This window comes from Myxine glutinosa, chromosome 8 (genome assembly GCF_964187855.1).
Source record: "Myxine glutinosa chromosome 8, kmMyxGlut1.1, whole genome shotgun sequence".
Taxonomy (NCBI): Eukaryota; Metazoa; Chordata; class Myxini; order Myxiniformes; family Myxinidae; genus Myxine; species Myxine glutinosa.
This window is the reverse complement of record NC_136268.1, coordinates 88,009,860-88,028,534: the sequence shown is the minus strand read 5'-3', so window position 1 is coordinate 88,028,534 and position 18,675 is coordinate 88,009,860. Positions and strand designations below refer to the sequence as shown.

Sequence of the window (18,675 nt, the reverse complement as noted above, 5' to 3'; positions counted from 1 at the left end):
GGGTGAAATCTTAGAATACTAAGGTTGGGAAAAGGAGTGGGAAGATACTCCGAGCAGAAAACAGAGTTCAGGAGTAGTTCTAAACCTTAAATGAATGTAATTAAATGACTTAACCCGACATTCCCAAATACATTTCTAATTCAATTAACTGACTTTCCGATACAATTATCTCTGCTCTGACATAGAAAAGACATTTTCAGACCTAATCTGTTTCTTCAAACGAGTGGCCTCAAAACTATGCTCTCACACTCTTAAGTTGAACATACACTGTTCAACGTTACCCCAATTTGCTGAATATTTCACTAGAAACAAGTTTTGACATCATGTGGGACAATAATTTGCTATTTCATGTCATGTATCATATTTTGTGCAAAAATGTGGATAGGAAGTTAAGAGGGAAGGTTGGGGGTGGGGGCAGGGAGTAGGTCATAAACTGTTTCATTATAAAAATGAAACATAGGGGCAATACCCCTGGCGCTCACCTTTTTTTTTTCTTTTTTTTTTTGGTATACAGAATCGAGGCTCGTGAAAGAGCTAACATTTATCACACAAAAAAAAAATCAAACAGACACACAAAGTATATAACAAGGGGAGCGGTAGACAAGATGGGGAGAGAAGGGAAAGCACACAAACACAACATTTGAGAGCAGGGACATCGGGAGATCTGTGGGAGGGAGAGGGCTTGGGGGGAGGAGGCGTGGGAAGGGGGGGGGGGGGTGGGAGAAGTATAAAACACAAGGACACTGCAAGGACTTCCAGGAAAGAAGTTGGTATCACTAGAAAATTTTCACCTGGTAGAATAAATAGTATACTGCCCTGACGAAAGGTATTTAAAACCAATTTCATTGGATTCTAGAAGACAGGACAGCATGTAGAATCATACTAACATAATCATAAGACTTTAAACAAACAAACAAAAAAATACCTATTTTGGGCATACCTCCTCAGACCCCAATGTTTCGAATGCCATGAACAAACATTGATACATCACGGGTGATGAAGGTTATGGTGAAGTTTCATCGAAATTGCGTGTGTAGTTTCTGGGAAGAAAGCAAATACCTATTTTAGGGGGCAGCCCCCCCCCCCGTAAACCCCTAAAGGGGGAGATTTTTTTTAATGCCGTGAACAAACTTCGGTACATCATGGGGGATGAAGGTTGTGGTGAAGTTTCATCGAAATAGTGTGTGTAGTTTCAGAGGAAAAGGCAAATTCCTATTTTTGGGGGGTCAAACCTGGATCCACTTTGACCCTGGAAAAACCCCTTTATACCCCGACTTTTTAAATACTGTGAACAAACATTAGTGACAACACAACAAATATAATTTGTGCCAAGTTTGGTCACAATCCCCTCAGCAGTTTCGAAGAAGATGTTGCAAATGTTTACGGACTGACGACGCGCCATCGCATAAACTCCCCTGAACTTCATTCCAGGTGAGTTAAAAATCACATTTGTGCCCTTGGCGAACGAGTCAAGACATATAACTGAGCTGCATGAGCATTCAGCGATGGAGAATCGTTTGGAAAGTCTATTAACATGGACTCTGTACACATATGCCAGTGTATAACAACCTTTCAGGCATTCTAGGACTCAATTTGCAATAAAGTAAACTTTTATAAATCCTTATGGATATTTTAAAATTAATACATAACAGCACACTTCTCATTCCAAAATCGCCCAATCGAAAGCAAATTCTGGCAAATAGGAGGGCTGAATAAGACCCGACAATTACAAACAAATGAACCAGTGAATTATAATTGTTAGTTTGACAAAATGCAAATGAACACATCAATGTAGTGGATATGTTTGCCTCACCACAGCTGCCAGAATGAATTGCAGATCCTCTACTTCCTGTTTGAGCTGTTTGTTCTGGCTCAATGCCTTGCTGATTGTGGCCTTGTCACTCTGTTTGTCTTCCAGCAGGACCTTATGGTCATGGGTTTGCTCTCGATACATCTCCAAATCACTCTTCAGTTCATAAAGTTGTGCATCCTGCCACACACAGCACGTTTAGGCACTGACGACAGAACACAGCTATTTTTAAAACAGCAAACTGTTTTTTGTGATGTCTAGATGAATAGGAGTAAAAACAAGGAATAAAAAGAAAAAGAGCAATCAGAGATTGCAAACCCTCACCAGGATGTATTTTTAGTGTTTTTTCAGGTTTTTGTGTTAAAACAAATATGGCGGTCGAACCACGTGACCGATGACATCATATTTTTTTTTTCTCCACCAATTTATGCCTACATGACGCTCAAGAAATTTCATCTTGATAGGATGAAGTTTTGTACTTGTCGAATTATGACGTCATAATGGAGGCACCTATGACATCATCATTAACATATTTTATTCCCCATGGAGAGTTCTTTACCATGAGCCTTGTCTCATTTTTTTCTATTCAGCACTTTCGGAGATATAGTGGTGCAAAGTTTTTCCAAGATGGCGGCTGAACCACGTGACCTATGACGGCATAATTATTTTAAAAATTCTACAGGTGGAGTTGCACCTATGGTGAAAATGTCCTGTCAATTGGACCAACGGTTGCAGAGAAAATCATATTTATTCTGTGCGGACAAACAGACAAACGGACTCAAATGCAATACCCTCTCCTCAGGCGAGGGTAACTAGAACGGCACTCGGTAGAGCACATACATCCACCAGACTAAACAGTTTATGTTTTGTGTCCCACTGATAGGCCGAATCTGCTTCTGTACCTCAACCAAAATCGAATCAGCTTATTCTTGTCTCTTACCCAACTCATCCACTAAGTTTCATCCGAATCCGTCCACAACCTTTTTGAGATATCGTGCTATTTATCGTTTTTGGCACTCTCAATAGTGAGGAATCACTTAAAAATTATCGTATCCGGATCGCTTCACCAAAATCTAATCATTTCGTCCGCATCACATACCCAACCAGTCCACCAAGTTTCATCTAAATCCATCCATAACTTTTTGAGATATCTTGCTACTGGGGAAGACACTGCATTGGTTTCCCAGAATAACCTAATACACGGCAAGGTACAAAGAAAGGTCTCTTCTTTCACTTACAAAGTGGAGAGCAAGCTTTCCATCCCTATATGATTGCTCACACTATCCATTGTGCTTTGGCATCACCATCGCTTTTTACCTGTAATTTGTACAAAGCAAGAAGTTCATCTCTTTCAGCTTCAGTCGTTTTTAGCTGTTTCTGTAACGACCTCTCCACTGACATTTCCTGTTCCATCAAGGCCTCAGCTGCTGCCATTTTCTGTTGTGTTTGCATATCTACTGGGGAATGCAAAGGATCGATCAAAAATGCAAGGAGAGGAAACACGAAAGAACAACAACCAAAAATAATAACTGGAGAGTTCAAAGAACACTTCACCCCACAGTCTTGAGAAAAAGGACATGGGATGGGATGGGTCTTATCAACTCTGGCTTTGCATTTCCGACCACAATCTATGTTTCCTACGAGCCGCGTTTTTGGCTTAATCTCGATTTTCCCCAATGCTGAGAGCACAAGTGGCAAATTGGCTTGGTCGAGATGGTGAAAATTTTTGTCCAAGTATTGATAAACTGAAGGGATTTGACAGTGCTAAAAAGGTGATTTGTGTTCTAGTGTTCATGTATATAATTCAATGAAAATAAAATAAAGGTTTGAAAGGCTGTGGTAAAAATTAAATTCAGAAGTTTACCAAAATTGATGCATCATCTTTTACACCACCTAATTTAACATCTTTTTATTTTGTAAAAAGATTTAACATCTTTTCAACATCAATTTTAACATCACCAACATTTTTTTCCTCCATCAAGATGTCTCTGATTCCTTAAAATCTCTTCTATTCCTGGTTACTCCCTCCTCTGGTATGATAGACCTGAGCCTCGTCCTGGTGGTGGGGTTGCTATCTTTACCAAAAACTATCTTCCTCATTCTCCTTGCACTGCCCTCTCTCCACCCCACCCCCAGGAGTACGTCAGGCTACGGCTTCCCCTCTGCTTCCACCTTTTGTTCAAACACTATATGACCAAAAGTATGCAGACACCCGAACATCGAACATCTTATTCCAAAATCATGGGCATTAATATGGAGTTGGTCCCCTCTTTGCTGCTTTAACAGCCTCCACTCTTCTGGGAAGGCTTTCCACTAGATGTTGGAACATTGCTGCGGGGATTTGCTTCCATTCAGCCACAAGAGCATGAGTGAGGTCGGGCACTGATGTTGGGCGATTAGGCCTGGCTCGCAATTGGCGTTCCAATTCATTCCAAAGGTGTTCGATGAGGTTGAGGTCAGGGTTCTGTGCAGGCCAGTCAAGTTCTTCCACACAAAACTCGACAAACCATTTATATATGGACCTCACTTTGTGTATGGGAACATTGTCAAGCTGAAACAGGAAAAGGCCTTCCGACGCACTGGTTGGGGGAGAGGAGGGCTGACGTCACACCGCGAGTGACAAAACGACTCGCTCGCCGGCATTTTCCTCTCTTCCCTTGCCTTCTCGTCCCTGGTTCCTTCCTGCCCTGAGCTCTTCCCTTGGCCTCTTGCTCTGGACTGTCACTTTGGACTTTTGACCTGTTCTTGCCTTTGGACTCTGGTGAAGAGACCAGCGCTGACGATCATCCTCCCCCTGTTGATCATGCTCCTGGTGCCTGTGTGCTGTGCTGTGTGGCGCGGGACGGGCTGTGCAGAGGGGTGTTCGCGCCAACGCCTGAGCGGTTTACGCCAACCGGAGCCATGTCCGGACGCGAGCTTGGGGCCTGGACAACAGAGACAGATAAGACGCACCACATTTCACAACAAGACGAGACATTTATTTTGTTCATCCTCGCCCATTGTTTCGTATCTGAAGTCTGGTGTGGGGACGTCCCAATTTAGAATTTAGTTTCTTCCATCGCGTTTCCTTGTTCTCGGTTCCGTTAATAAATATTCCTTGTTGTACATTTTACCTCCGTCTCGGGTTGAGTTAATAATTTGCAGGGAGAAGACATCGTCGGGGCCGAAAAGGTAAGCCGTGGCATTTTCCCCCAATCCTCCGGCCCGTGTATTGAACTGCCATTGGATTGAATAAACGCCTCCATTAAAGCTCGATTCATCCGTGGTGACGCTCGGTGTTAACAGAGCAAACCACACGACAATATATACCTGTCAGCAATGGGTGTGGCTGAAACAGCCGAATCCACTAATTAGAAGGGGTGTCCGCACACGTTTGGTCATGCAGTGTATGTGTTCTGTACCGCCCTCCAAACAGTGATGACTCCATTTACATCTCTGTGTCTGACAACATGGACCAACTTCTATCCACTCATCCAAACTCTCTCTTCCTCATATGTGGCGACTTCAATTGTCATCATGCCAGCTGGCTGGGTGTAGGTACCTCTCACCAGCCACCGCACCCCAGCAAAGGATTTCTGCAACCAACTGGGACGGACATAATCTATCAATTTCTCGACCCGGATCTCAGTCAACGGAGCATCTTCTCTTCTAGACTTAGTTATGACAAACTTCCCTGCAAATGTATGCTGCTCTTCTTCTGCTCCAATCGGTCCATCTGATCATTTGCTTGTTAAAGTGGACATCTCTCTGGCTATTCTCAGAGAGCCTCCTCAGCGTCGACAAGTCTAGCATTTCACTCAGGCCGTCTTCAAGCAGCCATCAATCATCTGGACTGGTCACTCATCTCCACTGCCTCTGACATAAACTCTTCCTGGGAATTCTTCCAATGTGAACTGCTCTCTCTCTCTCATGCACAGATTTATCCCATCTCATCTTCATTTGTCATACCCTTCCTCCCTTCCATGGTACACTGAATCTTGTGGTGAGGGAGTTGCCATGAAACAATTTCCCTTTGCCTCATGGAAGGCAAATCCAATAGAAGGCAATCTCCATTCCTTAAACAAAGCTCGGAACAAGTGTGTGTCTACCCTCAGGAGAACCAGGAAACACTATGTCTGTGCTCTCAAGACCTGTCTCCCTCCTCCAAATATTGGTGGCGTCTGGTCAAATCTGTTTCTGGTGTTTGTACCCCTTCCATCTCCCTCCTTTACCTCAAACGGCTACACAGCCGACACCGCACGTTTAAAAGCCGAATGCCTCAACTCCGTGTTTGCCTCAAAATTTTGTGTCCCAAACCCATCCCTCTCTGTACCCACCTTATCCAGTCGAACCCAGCGGCTCCTGGACTCTGTGTCCTTCTCTCCTGACAAAGTGGAGACGTTTCTGTCAAACCTCGACTCTTGATTCTGCAACTGGACCAGACGGCATCAGCCCACAGGTCCTAAAATCCTGCTCTGCTGCTCTATCTCACCCTTTCTCTGTTCTCTTCACCCTCTCTTTTGCTCAAGGTTATCTGCCATCTGCTTGGAAATCAGCCAACTTTACCACTTTTTTTTTTTTTTTTTTTTTTGTATACAAGATCGAGGCTCGTGAAAGAGCGAACATTAATCACACAGAAAGACAAACAGACACACAAAACAAATAACATCGGGAGCGGTAGACAAGATGGGGAGAGAGGGGGAAGGACACAAACACAACATTTGAGAGCAGGGACCGAGAGACATGGAGACATCGAGAGAACTGTGGGAGGGAGAGGGCTTTGGGGGGGAGGCATGGGAAGGGGGGGGGGGTGGGAGAGGTATAAAACATATGGACACTGACAAGACTTCCAGGAAAGAAGTTGGAATTTCAAACAAGGTGGATCTGGGGTGAATTAGTGGGGGTAGAAAAGATCAAGGTTTTGGATGGGGGAAGATAAGAGATGGTGGTGAACAGCTGTTTTGAAGACCTGGAGGGAGGAGTGTGATTGAAGTGAGTGTGGGAGTTTGTTCCAGAGGCGGGAGAAAAGAGGAATGAAAGAGTGAAGGTGAGCAGAGAGCCGAGATTTCGGCAGTTTAACCATCAGAGGGTGGCTGGCAGATCTTGTGCGACCTGTAGGAATATTTGGGGGACAGAGCACAGAGAGAGCTGAGGGAGCAAGGCCGGAGAGGAGTCGGTAGAAGACAGAAAGACCACCTACCTGCCTGCGGTGAGTGAGTGAAAGGCCCTCAGAGATAGCTTCATCGCGGGAGATTCCAATGATTCTGAAAGCTTTAGATTCAACAGCGTGAAGCCGAGCCAGGTGTGAGGCAGGAGCACCAGCCCATAGGGGAGAACAGTATTCCATTGAGCTGCGGATGAAAGCCTTGTATGTGGTGAGGAGCTCAGGTGTGCCTAGGAAGGACTTCGCACGACGGAGGATGCCCAGTCGGCGACTGGCTTTGGAGGCCAGCTTGGAAATGTGGTTTTCCCAAGAAAGATCATGGCAGATGGTGAGACCCAAAAGCTTGAGCGACAGAACTTCTTGGAGAGGATTGTTGAGAAAGTAGATGGGAGGGTTGTCCAGTCGATCTTTTCGGAGAGACATAGTAAGAGTGTGAGATTTGTCAGGATTGAAAGACATGTTCCACATGTTTGACCAGTCTGTGATTTTGTCCAGGTCTTCAGAGAGTGAGGAGGCCTCACCACATACACTTTACACAAAATGTGCAAAAACAGATCCTTGCAACGACAGCCAAATCAGCATGCTCCCAATATTCAGCAAGGTAATGGAATCAATCATCGTCTCTGACACCAAATCCTTCCTCTTCTCCAATGGTTTGATCTCGGATCCTCAAGTTGGATTCAGACCAGGTCATTCTACACCAGACATGCTGCTTCTGCTGTCTCAACAATGGATGGAGGTCCTCAATGCCAAACGGGAAATCAGAGCCATCACCCTTGACATATCTCGTGCCTTCGATACAGTCTGGCACCCTGCCCTGCTCACCAAACTCTCCTATGGCATCCATGGAAACCTCCACGCATGGCTCGCAGACGTCTTCTCTGGTTGCAGTCAACATGTGGCCCTGAATGGAATTCTGTCATCTCCCCTTCCTGTTCAGGCTGGAGTTCCTCAAGGCAGTGTTCTGGCCCAGTGCTTGTTCTGGTATTCATTAATGATCTCTCCAACTCTCTGGAAAATCCTCTTTATATCTTTGCTGATGACTCCACTCTCTGCCGCTCCATATCTCAACCCTCAGATCGGCAGGCAGCAGCCTCTTCACTCTCTACAGACCTGGACAATATTTCAAACTGGTCAAACAAGTTGAACATGTCTTTCAATCCTTGCAAATCTCACACTCTCACTTTGTCTCTCCTAAAAGACCATCTGCACAACCCTCCCATCTACTTTCTGAACAATCATCTTGAAGAAGTTCTGTCACTCAAGCTTTTTGGTCTCACGATCTGCCATGATCTTTCCTGGGAAAACCACATTTCCAAGCTGGCCTCCAAATCCAGCCGCTGTCTAGGCATCCTCCGTAATGCAAAGTCCTTTCTGGGCACTTCTGAGCTCCTCACCACATACAAATCCTTCATCCACAGCTCAATGGAATACTGCTCTCCCCTCTGGGCTAGTGCCCCTGCCTCACACCTAGCTTGGCTTCACATGGTTGAAACCAAAGCTTTCAGAATCATTGGAATTCTCCCGCGATGAAGCTGATTATGAGGGGCCTTTCTTCGTCTGTCTTTCTTCGTCCGTCCGTGTCTCCGTGTGTGTCTCTCTCTCTCCGTGTCTGTCTGTCTGTCTGTCTGTCTGTCTGTCTGTCTGTCTCTCTCTCTCTCTCTCTCTCTCTCTCTCTCTCTCTCTCTCTCTCTCTCTCTCTCTCTCTCTCTCTCTCTCTCACACACACAGCAGGTGGTCCTTCTGTCTTCTACAGACCCCTCTCCGGCCTTGCTCCCTCTGCTCTGTCTGTGCTCTGCCCCCCAAATATTCCTGCAGGATGCACAAGATCTGCCAGCAACCCTCTTCTGGTGAAACTGCCAAAATCAAGACTCTCTGCTCACCTTCACTCTTTCATTCCTCTTTTCAACCGACTCTGGAACAATCTCCCACACTCTCTTCAATCGCTCTCCTCCCTCCAGGTCTTTAAAACAGCTGTTCACCACCATCTCTTATCTTCCCCCATCCAAAACTTTGATCTTTTCTACCCCCATTAAAACACCCCAAATCCACCTCATTCAATCCCCAACTTCTTTGCTGAAATTCCTAGTATTGTTAATTTGCTTCATACCGTGTATCCTTCCCTCCTCCCCCATCCCTCTCTCTTCCACAGATCTACCGACGTCCCTATTCTCTTCTGTTGTTGTGCTTCCCTCTCTCTCCCCCTCTCGTCTCCCACTCCCTTCATTGTATGTTGTATGTGTCTGTGCATGTTTTCATGTTCAATGTGTTAGCTCTTACACGAGCCTCGATTCTGTCTACAAAAAAAGAGAAAAAACAAACAAAAAAAAACATTAAATTAGTTATTCGTGCCTGTTGTTTGTGTCCTTTATGACATCCCTAAAAACAGTAAGTTTCCTGTTTGGAATGATTTTCAATTTTGTTTGACTGCCTGACAGGCAGACAAGAACTATTACCTTACTCCTTCCTCTGTGTGCATGTGCATTCAGGACGAGATTTCGTACAATTTTACAAATTCAGAGGCACAGTACTGATAAGCTGCAGGTTCGTATTCCGATTCATGTTCCGATTCGTGTCCTACAGTTCCGATTCATGTTTTGATTCCGTTCCCATTTGTGATCCGATTCCTGTTAGAAATATAAAATTCAATATAAATTAAGTAGTTCCTCGATCACGGACTGACATGTGTAGACAGATAGAGTGTACCAATTCATTAACCCCACTTTGCACTTTGAGCGTGGGGTAGTGAAAAGAAGACATGGACAACATCAGTCCATTGCCCTACCGATTTGTTCCTGCAGTTCAGCCAGAGAGGATTGCAGTTCCTCAATGCGTGCAATGCTCACATTCTTTTCATGAACCAGCTCCCTCATCTGCCAGATGTTGCAAACAAAGGAAATACCAAATAAACCACACCCGATCCATATTGCTAAATAAAATACAGTTCCAATAACAAATGAATTATCCTAATCCAGAGTTATAGCACGAAAGTAATTTACTCCAATGCATTTCCTTCGTAAATAATCAAGAACTATCAGATAAATCCATCACATCGGGGTGATGGCATGATAGAGATTTGATAGGATAGGAGGGCCATTCAAAAACAATGGCCAAAATCAACAGACTGTTAAATCGAGGTATGCAAACTGCCGTGGGTGGCAAGGGAACGCTGAGGTTTTGGGCGTTATCCCTACGTCGGAGCAAAGGAGGGTTAACAAATAGTCAGCGCCTGAAACCACAGCTTCCCTTGCATCCCACGGCAGTTCATGGACTGATGTCATTGTTCAACATATATACAGACTTGGCATTTAATATGGAATATTTTCTTTGTGGGGGTGAACTTACTTTTCAAGATGTCTTAGAACCAAAAGTTCATTGGAATTATGTTGAAATTATTCTAGATTTTGTTAGTGACCTTTAAAAGAAACAAAAACCACATTTGACATTTCGAAACAAATAAATTGATCCTTGAAAGTGATGTAAACTGATATCGAACTCAATTCATGGACAGTACTGTGTTAAACTTCTGTACGTTTTCCAGAAGTATCTCTTTATTTTGCACATTAGCCAATTTTTTTTTTTAACAAAAACAAAAGTTAAATTACGACTGGGATTACAGACAGTAAAATTACAGTTCAGTACTTCGTGTAACCCCCACGAGCATTCAGGAGAGCATGTACACGTTGAGGCATGCTGTTCACGAGATTTGCCAAGGTTTGGACAGGAATCGCTTGCCATGCAGTGACAATAGCCTGCTGCAATTCACGCACAGAGGTCGGCTGCTAGTCCAAGTGGTCGATTTGACGCGTTAATTCTGCCCACAAGTTCTCTATCGGATTCATATCCGGTGACATGGCAGGCCACTCCATATGCTCTACACCACGGTCAGCAAGAAAGTGTTGGATCATGCGAGCACAATGAGGCCGTGCATTGTCATCTTGGAAGACAAAGTTTCCTCGAAAGGCTGCACGAGCAAATGGAAGCAATGTTTCTTCCAGAATGGCCCTGTATTTGAACTGGTTCAGGTTTCCATTCAGAACAACCAGGTCAGTTTTTCCCCCTGCATGAAAAGCAGCCCAAATGGTCACCCCACCACCAGCTTGGACTTGGACCAGCTTGGATTCTTGGCACGATACAATCTTTGTTGTAGGCTTCATGCACTTGTCTGCACACTCGGACGCGGCCATCTTGACGATAGACCAGAAATCTAGACTCATCACTGAAGATCACGCGATTCCAGTGTCCTTGCTGCCATTGACGGTGCTCTCTGGCCCACTGCAATCGGCACTGGCGGTGTTGTCTGGTCAGGCGTGGCTTTCTCAGGGGACGCCTGGCACAATAGCCTGCTTGAACCAGTCGTTGGTTGACTAGCCTTCTGGATACAGGTACATTTGTCAGTTGCTGCCACACAGCCCTAAGCCGATTAGCTGACTTGGTATGGCCATTGCGGACTAACCGGTGCAGCTGGCGATCATCCCTCCTTGTGGTTCTGCGGGGACGTCCTGGCCTCGTTATTGGAGTAGGGACACCCCTCTGAGCATTTCGTTTCAGGATCTTTGACACCTGACCTTGAGTGATGCCATACTGCCGAGCACTGCCGAGCAATAGCACGCTGTTTCATGCCGTACTTTCGTAAAGCAACCACTCCATGACAAACAGCATTGTCGAGTTGATGGACCATCTCCAGAGGAAGCGGCAATAACTTTTGGAGACGTGCAGCAGTTGTTTTCCACGAATACAGAACGCAACAACCCTTGTATACCCGACTGTGAAGCCAATCATCAAATGCACCTGTCCGTACATTTTGCCACGCCACCTGTGATATAATCCTGTTGTTGACGTCTTGCTGCGACAGACACATGGTTCTTTTAACAAATAAATCACCAAAGTGTAAAAGAAACTCACCAGATTGATATACTGAGTTAAGAAAGTAAACCCAAGTCAAGACAAAAAAAAAATTCCATATTAAATGCCAAGTCTGTATATATATATTGTCTGCGCACTATATATATATATATCTGTGCAGTGTCTGCCCTGTCCTGTGTTGTCCTGTCTTGTCTTGTGTTGTCACTGAACTACTTTCTCAAACTTTTGTGAAATCGTACCAAACTTCTGGTATGCACATATCTCTCCCGTCGGTATGTCCTAAGGGTATTTCTTTTTGAAAATTTTTCAATATATTTTTTTCTTTTTGGATTTTTTTTTTTTTCCACTTAAGTTTTCAACTTCAATTGTTTATAAAATGTGATATCACGTATATTACAAATACATTTGTGCAAAATAATTGTTTGAATTATGATTGGTTTAAACCATGACAAAACGGCAACTCGGGTCCACTCATTTATCTATACTAGGGCATGCCCGTACTATATATAAGCTAGGACGTGCCCGTACGTGGGTGCCCGTTCCTTGCCAAAAAAAAAAAAAAAAAAAATTTGTGTAGGGGTGTGTGTGTGTAAACATCCTAGGGCGTGCCCGTACGTGGGTGCAAAAAAACATGCGTGCAAACAACAACAACAAAAAAAAACTTTGAAACCACGTGGCAGTAACGACCACAGAACCCCCCCCCCTCTATTTACATGAATGGTTTGGTCCATTCGCAACGACCACAGAACCCCCCCCCCCTCTATTTACATGAAATGGTTTGGTCCAAAGCGAACGGCTTGCGGTGTTTGGTAAAGAAATCGCCATAGCTCGGTAACTACTTGTCCGATTAATTTCAAACCTTGAAAAGGCACATCCTCGGGTCCCCAGCAATATACCTGGCAAGTTTCAAGTATATCGGACCGGTAGTTGTCGAGAAACAGCGGTCACAGACATACATACATACATACATACAAACATACAAACATACACACAGAGATTACTGGAATTATAGATAGATGTCCACACATCTGGGCAATGTCTGTGTTGTCACTTAACGACTCCCTCAAACTTTTGTTTCTGTGGTTGTGAAGTGTTTTTAATAACGTTGTGGTGGTTTTGAATCACGTGGTGGTGAGGTATTTTGAATTATGTGGTGGTGAGGTGTTTTTAAATGACGTGGTGGTGAGGTGTTTTTAAATCACATGGTGGTGAGGTGTTTTAAAATCACATGGTGGTGAGGTGTTTTTAATTACGTGGTGGTGAGGTATTTTCAATTACTTGGTGGTGAGGTGTTTTTAAATGACGTGGTGGTGAGGTGTTTTTAATTTCGTGGCTGTGAGGTGTTTTTATTACGTGTTTTATGGCTGTGAGATGTTTTTAATTTTGTGGTGGTGGTGTTTTTATTACGTGTTTTATGGCTGTGAGGTGTTTCTATTACGTGTTTTATGGCTGTGAGGTGTTTTTATTACGTGTTTGATGGCTGTGAAGTGTTTTCAATTTCGTGGTGGTGAGGTGTTTTTAATTTCATGGTTGTGAGGTGTTTTTAATTTTGTGGTGGTGAGGTGTTTTTAATTTCGTGGTGGTGAGGTGTTTTTATTACGTATTTTATGGCTGTGAGGTGTTTTAAATTACTTGGTGGTGAGGTGTTTTGAATTACTTGGTGGTGAGGTGTTTTGAATTACGTGGTGGTGAGGTGTAATCGTCCCAAACTTCCAGTCTGCACCTACCCCTCCCCTATGTATGTGCTGAGGGGGTTCTTTCTTGGAAAAAAAACATTCAACCTAAATCTTCAACCTAAATTGCCTATAAAATGTAATATCACAAACACTACAAATACATTTGTGCAAAATAATTGTTTGTATTATGATTGGTGTAAATCATAACCCTAGCAACAACTAACCCTAACCCTAACAACACAGCAACTCAGGTACAGTCATTATCCTCAGCTAAAATAAGCCCATTCCTCAGTAACGACGCGTGGTGAGGCGAGCCAAGCTCGTATATATATTGTTGTGGTTTTGGAATAAAGGTTAATTCCCCCTCGTAGGTAGACACACCACAACATGAAGCCTCGCGATAGTTCAGTTATTTCTTAGTAAATGTAAGCGTAGTCCTTTCCTGTGTTTAGTTTTGCGTTGAGTAGGCCAGTGAGCATAGGTGCTTTTGGTTTGGTTTTGGCGCTGAAATGCCACGCGGCAGGCCTGAACAAGTCTACCGAGGCCGAAGGGAGGCGCAGCAGGAGGAGTGGTCGGTAGGCACGAGCCGCCAATCAGGGCTCGAGGGGAGTGGCTAACCACGATGACCAGAGGCGGGGTTTGGAAAATTCGAGTCGGGCCGGGGCGGAGCCACAATACCCGGCTCCGAGTCCCCCCACCTCAGAAGCAGTTCGGGTTGAGAAAGAGTTGAGAAAGAGAAGTCCTCAGTTGAGTTCCCGGTGAGTTGAGTGCCCGGTGAGAAGAGTTGAGAAAGAGTACAGTTCCCTGTGAGACGATTTACAGTTCCCCGTGAGAGTGAGTTAGGTTGAGCTTGAGAACGCGAGTGGAGCTGCAGGACGAACGAATTGAATTGCCGATTGTACACGAACTTTCACCGTGCCCTGCGCTCTGCACTGTATTAATCGCGCGCTCGAGAGGACGGCCCACGCCGGGCCACAGACGCACGATTTCCTCCTGCCTGCCTTCGCCTGGATACATGCCGTGAACATCGGAGAGCCACGCTGGGCGAGCTGCCCCGGGGCGACCGACGGCAAAGCGCGCTTGGCGTGCGGCGTCCTGTCCTGTCGGCGTCCTGTCCCTTCCATCCATTGGCTTCGCATGGTACGAATAAAACCGCCCGAATCGGGTTCCAATAAAAGTAACAGCACGAGTCACGTGATACGCATACTGCTCGGGCGTACTCGATTAAGCGTGGCTTGTGCGAGGCTCGATCCCCGCTTTCGTGGCAGCGTGGGTTAAAGGTACGTGCGAATTTGTCCCGATACCCTTTTTCACGTTTGCCCGGAAGTGGGGATTCGGCCTCGCGGACCCGAAGACCCAGGGGGAAAAAAGGGGCTTAATCCCCCCTTTGTAACGGGAACGGGCTTCGGGAGATCCGCGACAATTTGGTGTCAGGAGTGGGATTTGAACCCTAAAACATTTTTTGGACAAATTGGCCGCAGCAAATTGGTGTCTGGGTGTTGTGCGATAATTGGACCTAGAGTGCGCTTCACACACTCAAATTTACGAGCGAACGAAATTTAGTTTTAAAAGCCAAGTTTATATTCGTACCATGGCTGGCCAAGGCGGTCAAATGCCGGTGGGGGTAGAAGAGGAGGAATTAATGACCCAGGACCCACAGGAGGAGTTGGTAGACGAAGGGAAAATTGATGAGGGTGCGGTAGCTGGCGAAGAAAATGGCGGCGTCTCGCACGTGGCGGTGGCAGCCGGGCCCGCTGTGCAAGTCGGGTTTGACATTAAACTATTCCTGACCCAAATGACAGACAAACTTTGGGGAATAAATAATAACATGAATAAAATGAATGGGAAAATGGACACCCAAAGGGATAAAATGAAAGAATTGGGGGACAGAACCACCCGGGAATTGAAAAAGGCAGGGGAGGACATTGGGCGCATGTTGAGCGGGAAGGTCGCAGTGGTACGCGACGAGGTGACACGGTGTGGGGAACGCGCTAGAGTAGAGGACAGCCGAGTTGACCGGGGCTATGGGCGTCGAGACGCGGGGTGTAGAGGAGCCGACGATCGTCAAATTGGACAAACAAATTCTGGGGGCGCCGGCGAGGGTTGAGTTGGAAAAGAAAATTTCAGAGGCGCCGGCGATTGTCGAAGAAAAAGAAATAATTGGGGCTGAAGAGACGGGAGAAACAGAAAATAAATCACGGAAGGTAATGGAACCCGCACAAAGTCTGTATTTGCACCGTGATGCCGTGCTTGCTGACCCCAATAAAAGTTCACAGGTGCTGGCGAAGAAGCCAGGGAAGGAGGTCCCCGAGGTGAGTTGCGAAAATGGCGCGAATGTGTTTGGCGCGAACGGGGTTTGGGCGCGCTTGGGAGAGAGGCGAGACCCGGGCGTTCGCGGTGGGCCCATTGTGCGGTGTACGAGTGAGGGTGGCACAATTTGCGAAGGGCCCATTGTGCGGTGTACGAGGGCGGCTGGTACGGAGTGTGAGAGTGAGTCCGTACCCGAGTGCGTGGAGAGCGAGTGTGTTACGGAGAGTGTAACGGAAAAGTGTGCGCCGGAGTGTGCAGGAAAAGAGTGCGTCATGGAGTGTGTGCAGGAGTGCATGCCAGAGCGTGCTGCAGAGTGTGTGCAGGAGTGCACACCCGAGGGTGTTACGGAATGTGTACGAGAAGAGTGCGTCGAGAAAGTGTGCGCCAGGGTGTGCGATGATGGGGTGCGTGAAAGGTGCGAGTGCGCCTGGGTGGTGTGCACCAGAGTGTGCAATAACAGAGTATGAGAGGGAATGCACACCTGACTGTGTGTGGAAAGAGTGTGTAACGGAGTGTGTGGAAGGCGCAGGGGCGCCTGGGTGTGCGACTGCGGAGTGGGTCGCGAGTGGTGAGGACGCGGCTCAAGCATCGACACCGACCGGGGGCGGGGGGGGGGGGGGTAAGCGCCTAGCGGGACAGGTAGCAGCCGTGAGCCCCCGGTGAGTTGTGTGCTGTAGGGACCGGAGGGAATCCGTGCGGCGTCGGTCTCAAGGACCGGCGTGCACGATTCGTACCGGCCCCCGCACTGTATGGTTGGTGCCGTATGGCGGCAAAGGCGATCGGCGAGGTTCAAGGGGAGGTAGGAGTTTTTGGAGCAGCGCACCTTGTCGGGTGAGGTGCTCCGACCGTGGCCGGTTGGGTCACCGTGCGTGGGACCGCGAGGCCTCGTGCCGGGATGGAGCCCTGCACCTTGGCCCATCCATACCTCCCCCTTGGATCGAAAATGCCGGAAGGACACCCCATACAAGCGACCACCCACCCGCATGGATCGCTCGGCCCTTTGAGGCCGAGCTGTGACGACGTACCTCCATAGATGGGGGCTCTTAGCGTAACGGACTGTGGAAGTAGTGTACCCCCACGTGGGGGAATGGTAGTATAACCATTCCTCACACGACGGGGCCCATGAGCACTAGTTTAGGGGGATGGCAGTGATAGGCACATGGGGGTGCCAGCAATGGTTGCCTCCATGGGGCACCGAAGCTAGCCGAGGGAGGGCTAGGATAATGATAGGGAACTAGAAGACTGTAGAGACCAAGATTTAAGTAGTGACACCTGGACTGTAGAGGGGACGTAGGTAGTTTAGATGGATGTTGAAGAAAAGGGTGTGCGTAGTTTAAAGGGACGACGGGGAAGCACGAGTTGTAGGGGAAGTAGTTAGGTAGATGATGCTGTGTGTTTGAGAATAAACGGATTTGTGTGGGTGAGAAAAAATGGAATTGTGTTGAGGTGTGTGAGCACAAGAGGTGTGCAAGATATTTGGTGTGTGAAAGTAGTGGTGAGTGTAAATAAGTGGTGAGTGTAAATAAGTGGTGTGCGAGATAAATGGTGTGCGAGATAAATGGTGTGCGAGATAAATGGTGTGAAATGCTTGGTGTGGAATGCGTGGTGTGGAATGCATGGTGCGAAGGAGTGAATGGGGGAGTGGAACCCATTCACGAAAGCCCGGGGTGGGTAGTGTAAAGTCAGGTAGAGGGCTTAGGTAAATTTGTATGGATATTGACACCTGTGGTGCAGGTAGTGGAACGAAGTGTTTTGTTGGGTGCATGAGTCAGTGACATGGCTGGGCGTGTGGCTTAATTGGTGCGTATAGTTATTAGGGCACTCTGCCACTGGTAGTTTGTCGGCCAGGTGAGGCCGCAGGTAGGCTCTGGGAGCCGGTTAGTTATACAGTTGTTATACAGTTGTTATACAGTTAGTTATACAGTTGTACAGGATGATTGAAAAGTAACTCCCTATTTTAAAATATTTAGAAATTATTTATTTCTTGTAATATTTTTCTCGAATTTTTAGTGTTTTTTCCTTAATGTATGAGAATTTAATCTGTGTTGGTTTTTTTCAGATTATTTTTTGTTTGAAATTCGGAAGCCCTACAAACATGGCTGGACGTCTTACCCTGCAGGAGCGTGCCCAGCTAGTGGTATGAAGATTGGTCTGATCTCTTTAAAAATATCCTCTGGTCTGATGAAGCGGTATTTCACATCGGTGGGTTTGTGAACCGTCACAACTGCTATTACTGGGCAGGAGAAGATCCTCGTGTTATTTCTGAAAAAACGCAATATCGGCCCAAGGTAACGGTGTGGTGTGGAATGACTTCGGAAAGGATTGTAGGTCCCTTCATTCTTCGCGATACCATGAATGCCAAAAGGTACCTCACCATGCTGCAAGACGAAATCTGGCCAATTTATCAGTGCTTCGGAGAATGTTGAAGATTTGATTTTCATGCAAGATGGCGCTCCTCCACATTTTGCTATTGTTGTTCGTGAATGGCTGAATGCCCACTTCCCTGGGAGATGGATGGGTCGTCGTGGTCCGTATGAGTGGCCAGCCAGGAGCCCTGACTTAACACCATGTGACTTTTTTCTTTGCGGTTGGGTAAAAGAGCAAGTCTACTGTACCAAACCAACGACTTTGGAAGAACTTGAAGGGCGAATACGAGAAGTTATGTCTTCCATCCCACAAGAGTTCCTGGTGAAATCAGTTGACGCGGTTCCCGGGCGGCTTGAGAAGCTGGTGGCGAATTCTGGTGCTCATATCGAATTTTAAATAAAACTTCATGCTATACGCTTTCTTCTTTTATCCATTTCTTGTAAAAATTATAGTTAAGAAATAAATTATAAGTATTTTAAAATAGGGAGTTACTTTTCAATCAC

The 18,675-nt window shown here is 46.2% G+C and overlaps 1 protein-coding gene across 6 annotated transcripts in view; it reads right to left on the bottom strand.

Annotated features, from left to right (window-relative positions):
* Positions 1-18,675, bottom strand: part of LOC137413186 (golgin subfamily A member 2) — a 96,602-nt gene that overhangs the window by 38,126 nt on the left and 39,801 nt on the right. For 4 of the 6 annotated variants that reach the window (XM_068098581.2, XM_068098584.2, XM_068098585.2 and 1 more), the window contains 3 exons: positions 9,739-9,826; positions 3,128-3,267; positions 1,814-1,990 (listed from right to left, as the gene is read on the bottom strand). In XM_068098581.2, the coding sequence (XP_067954682.2) occupies positions 1,814-1,990; positions 3,128-3,267; positions 9,739-9,826 (405 nt within the window). The remainder of the gene's footprint in view (positions 1-1,813; positions 1,991-3,127; positions 3,268-9,738; positions 9,827-18,675) is intronic. The other 2 variants (XM_078783466.1, XM_068098582.2) reach the window with 1 other exon arrangement.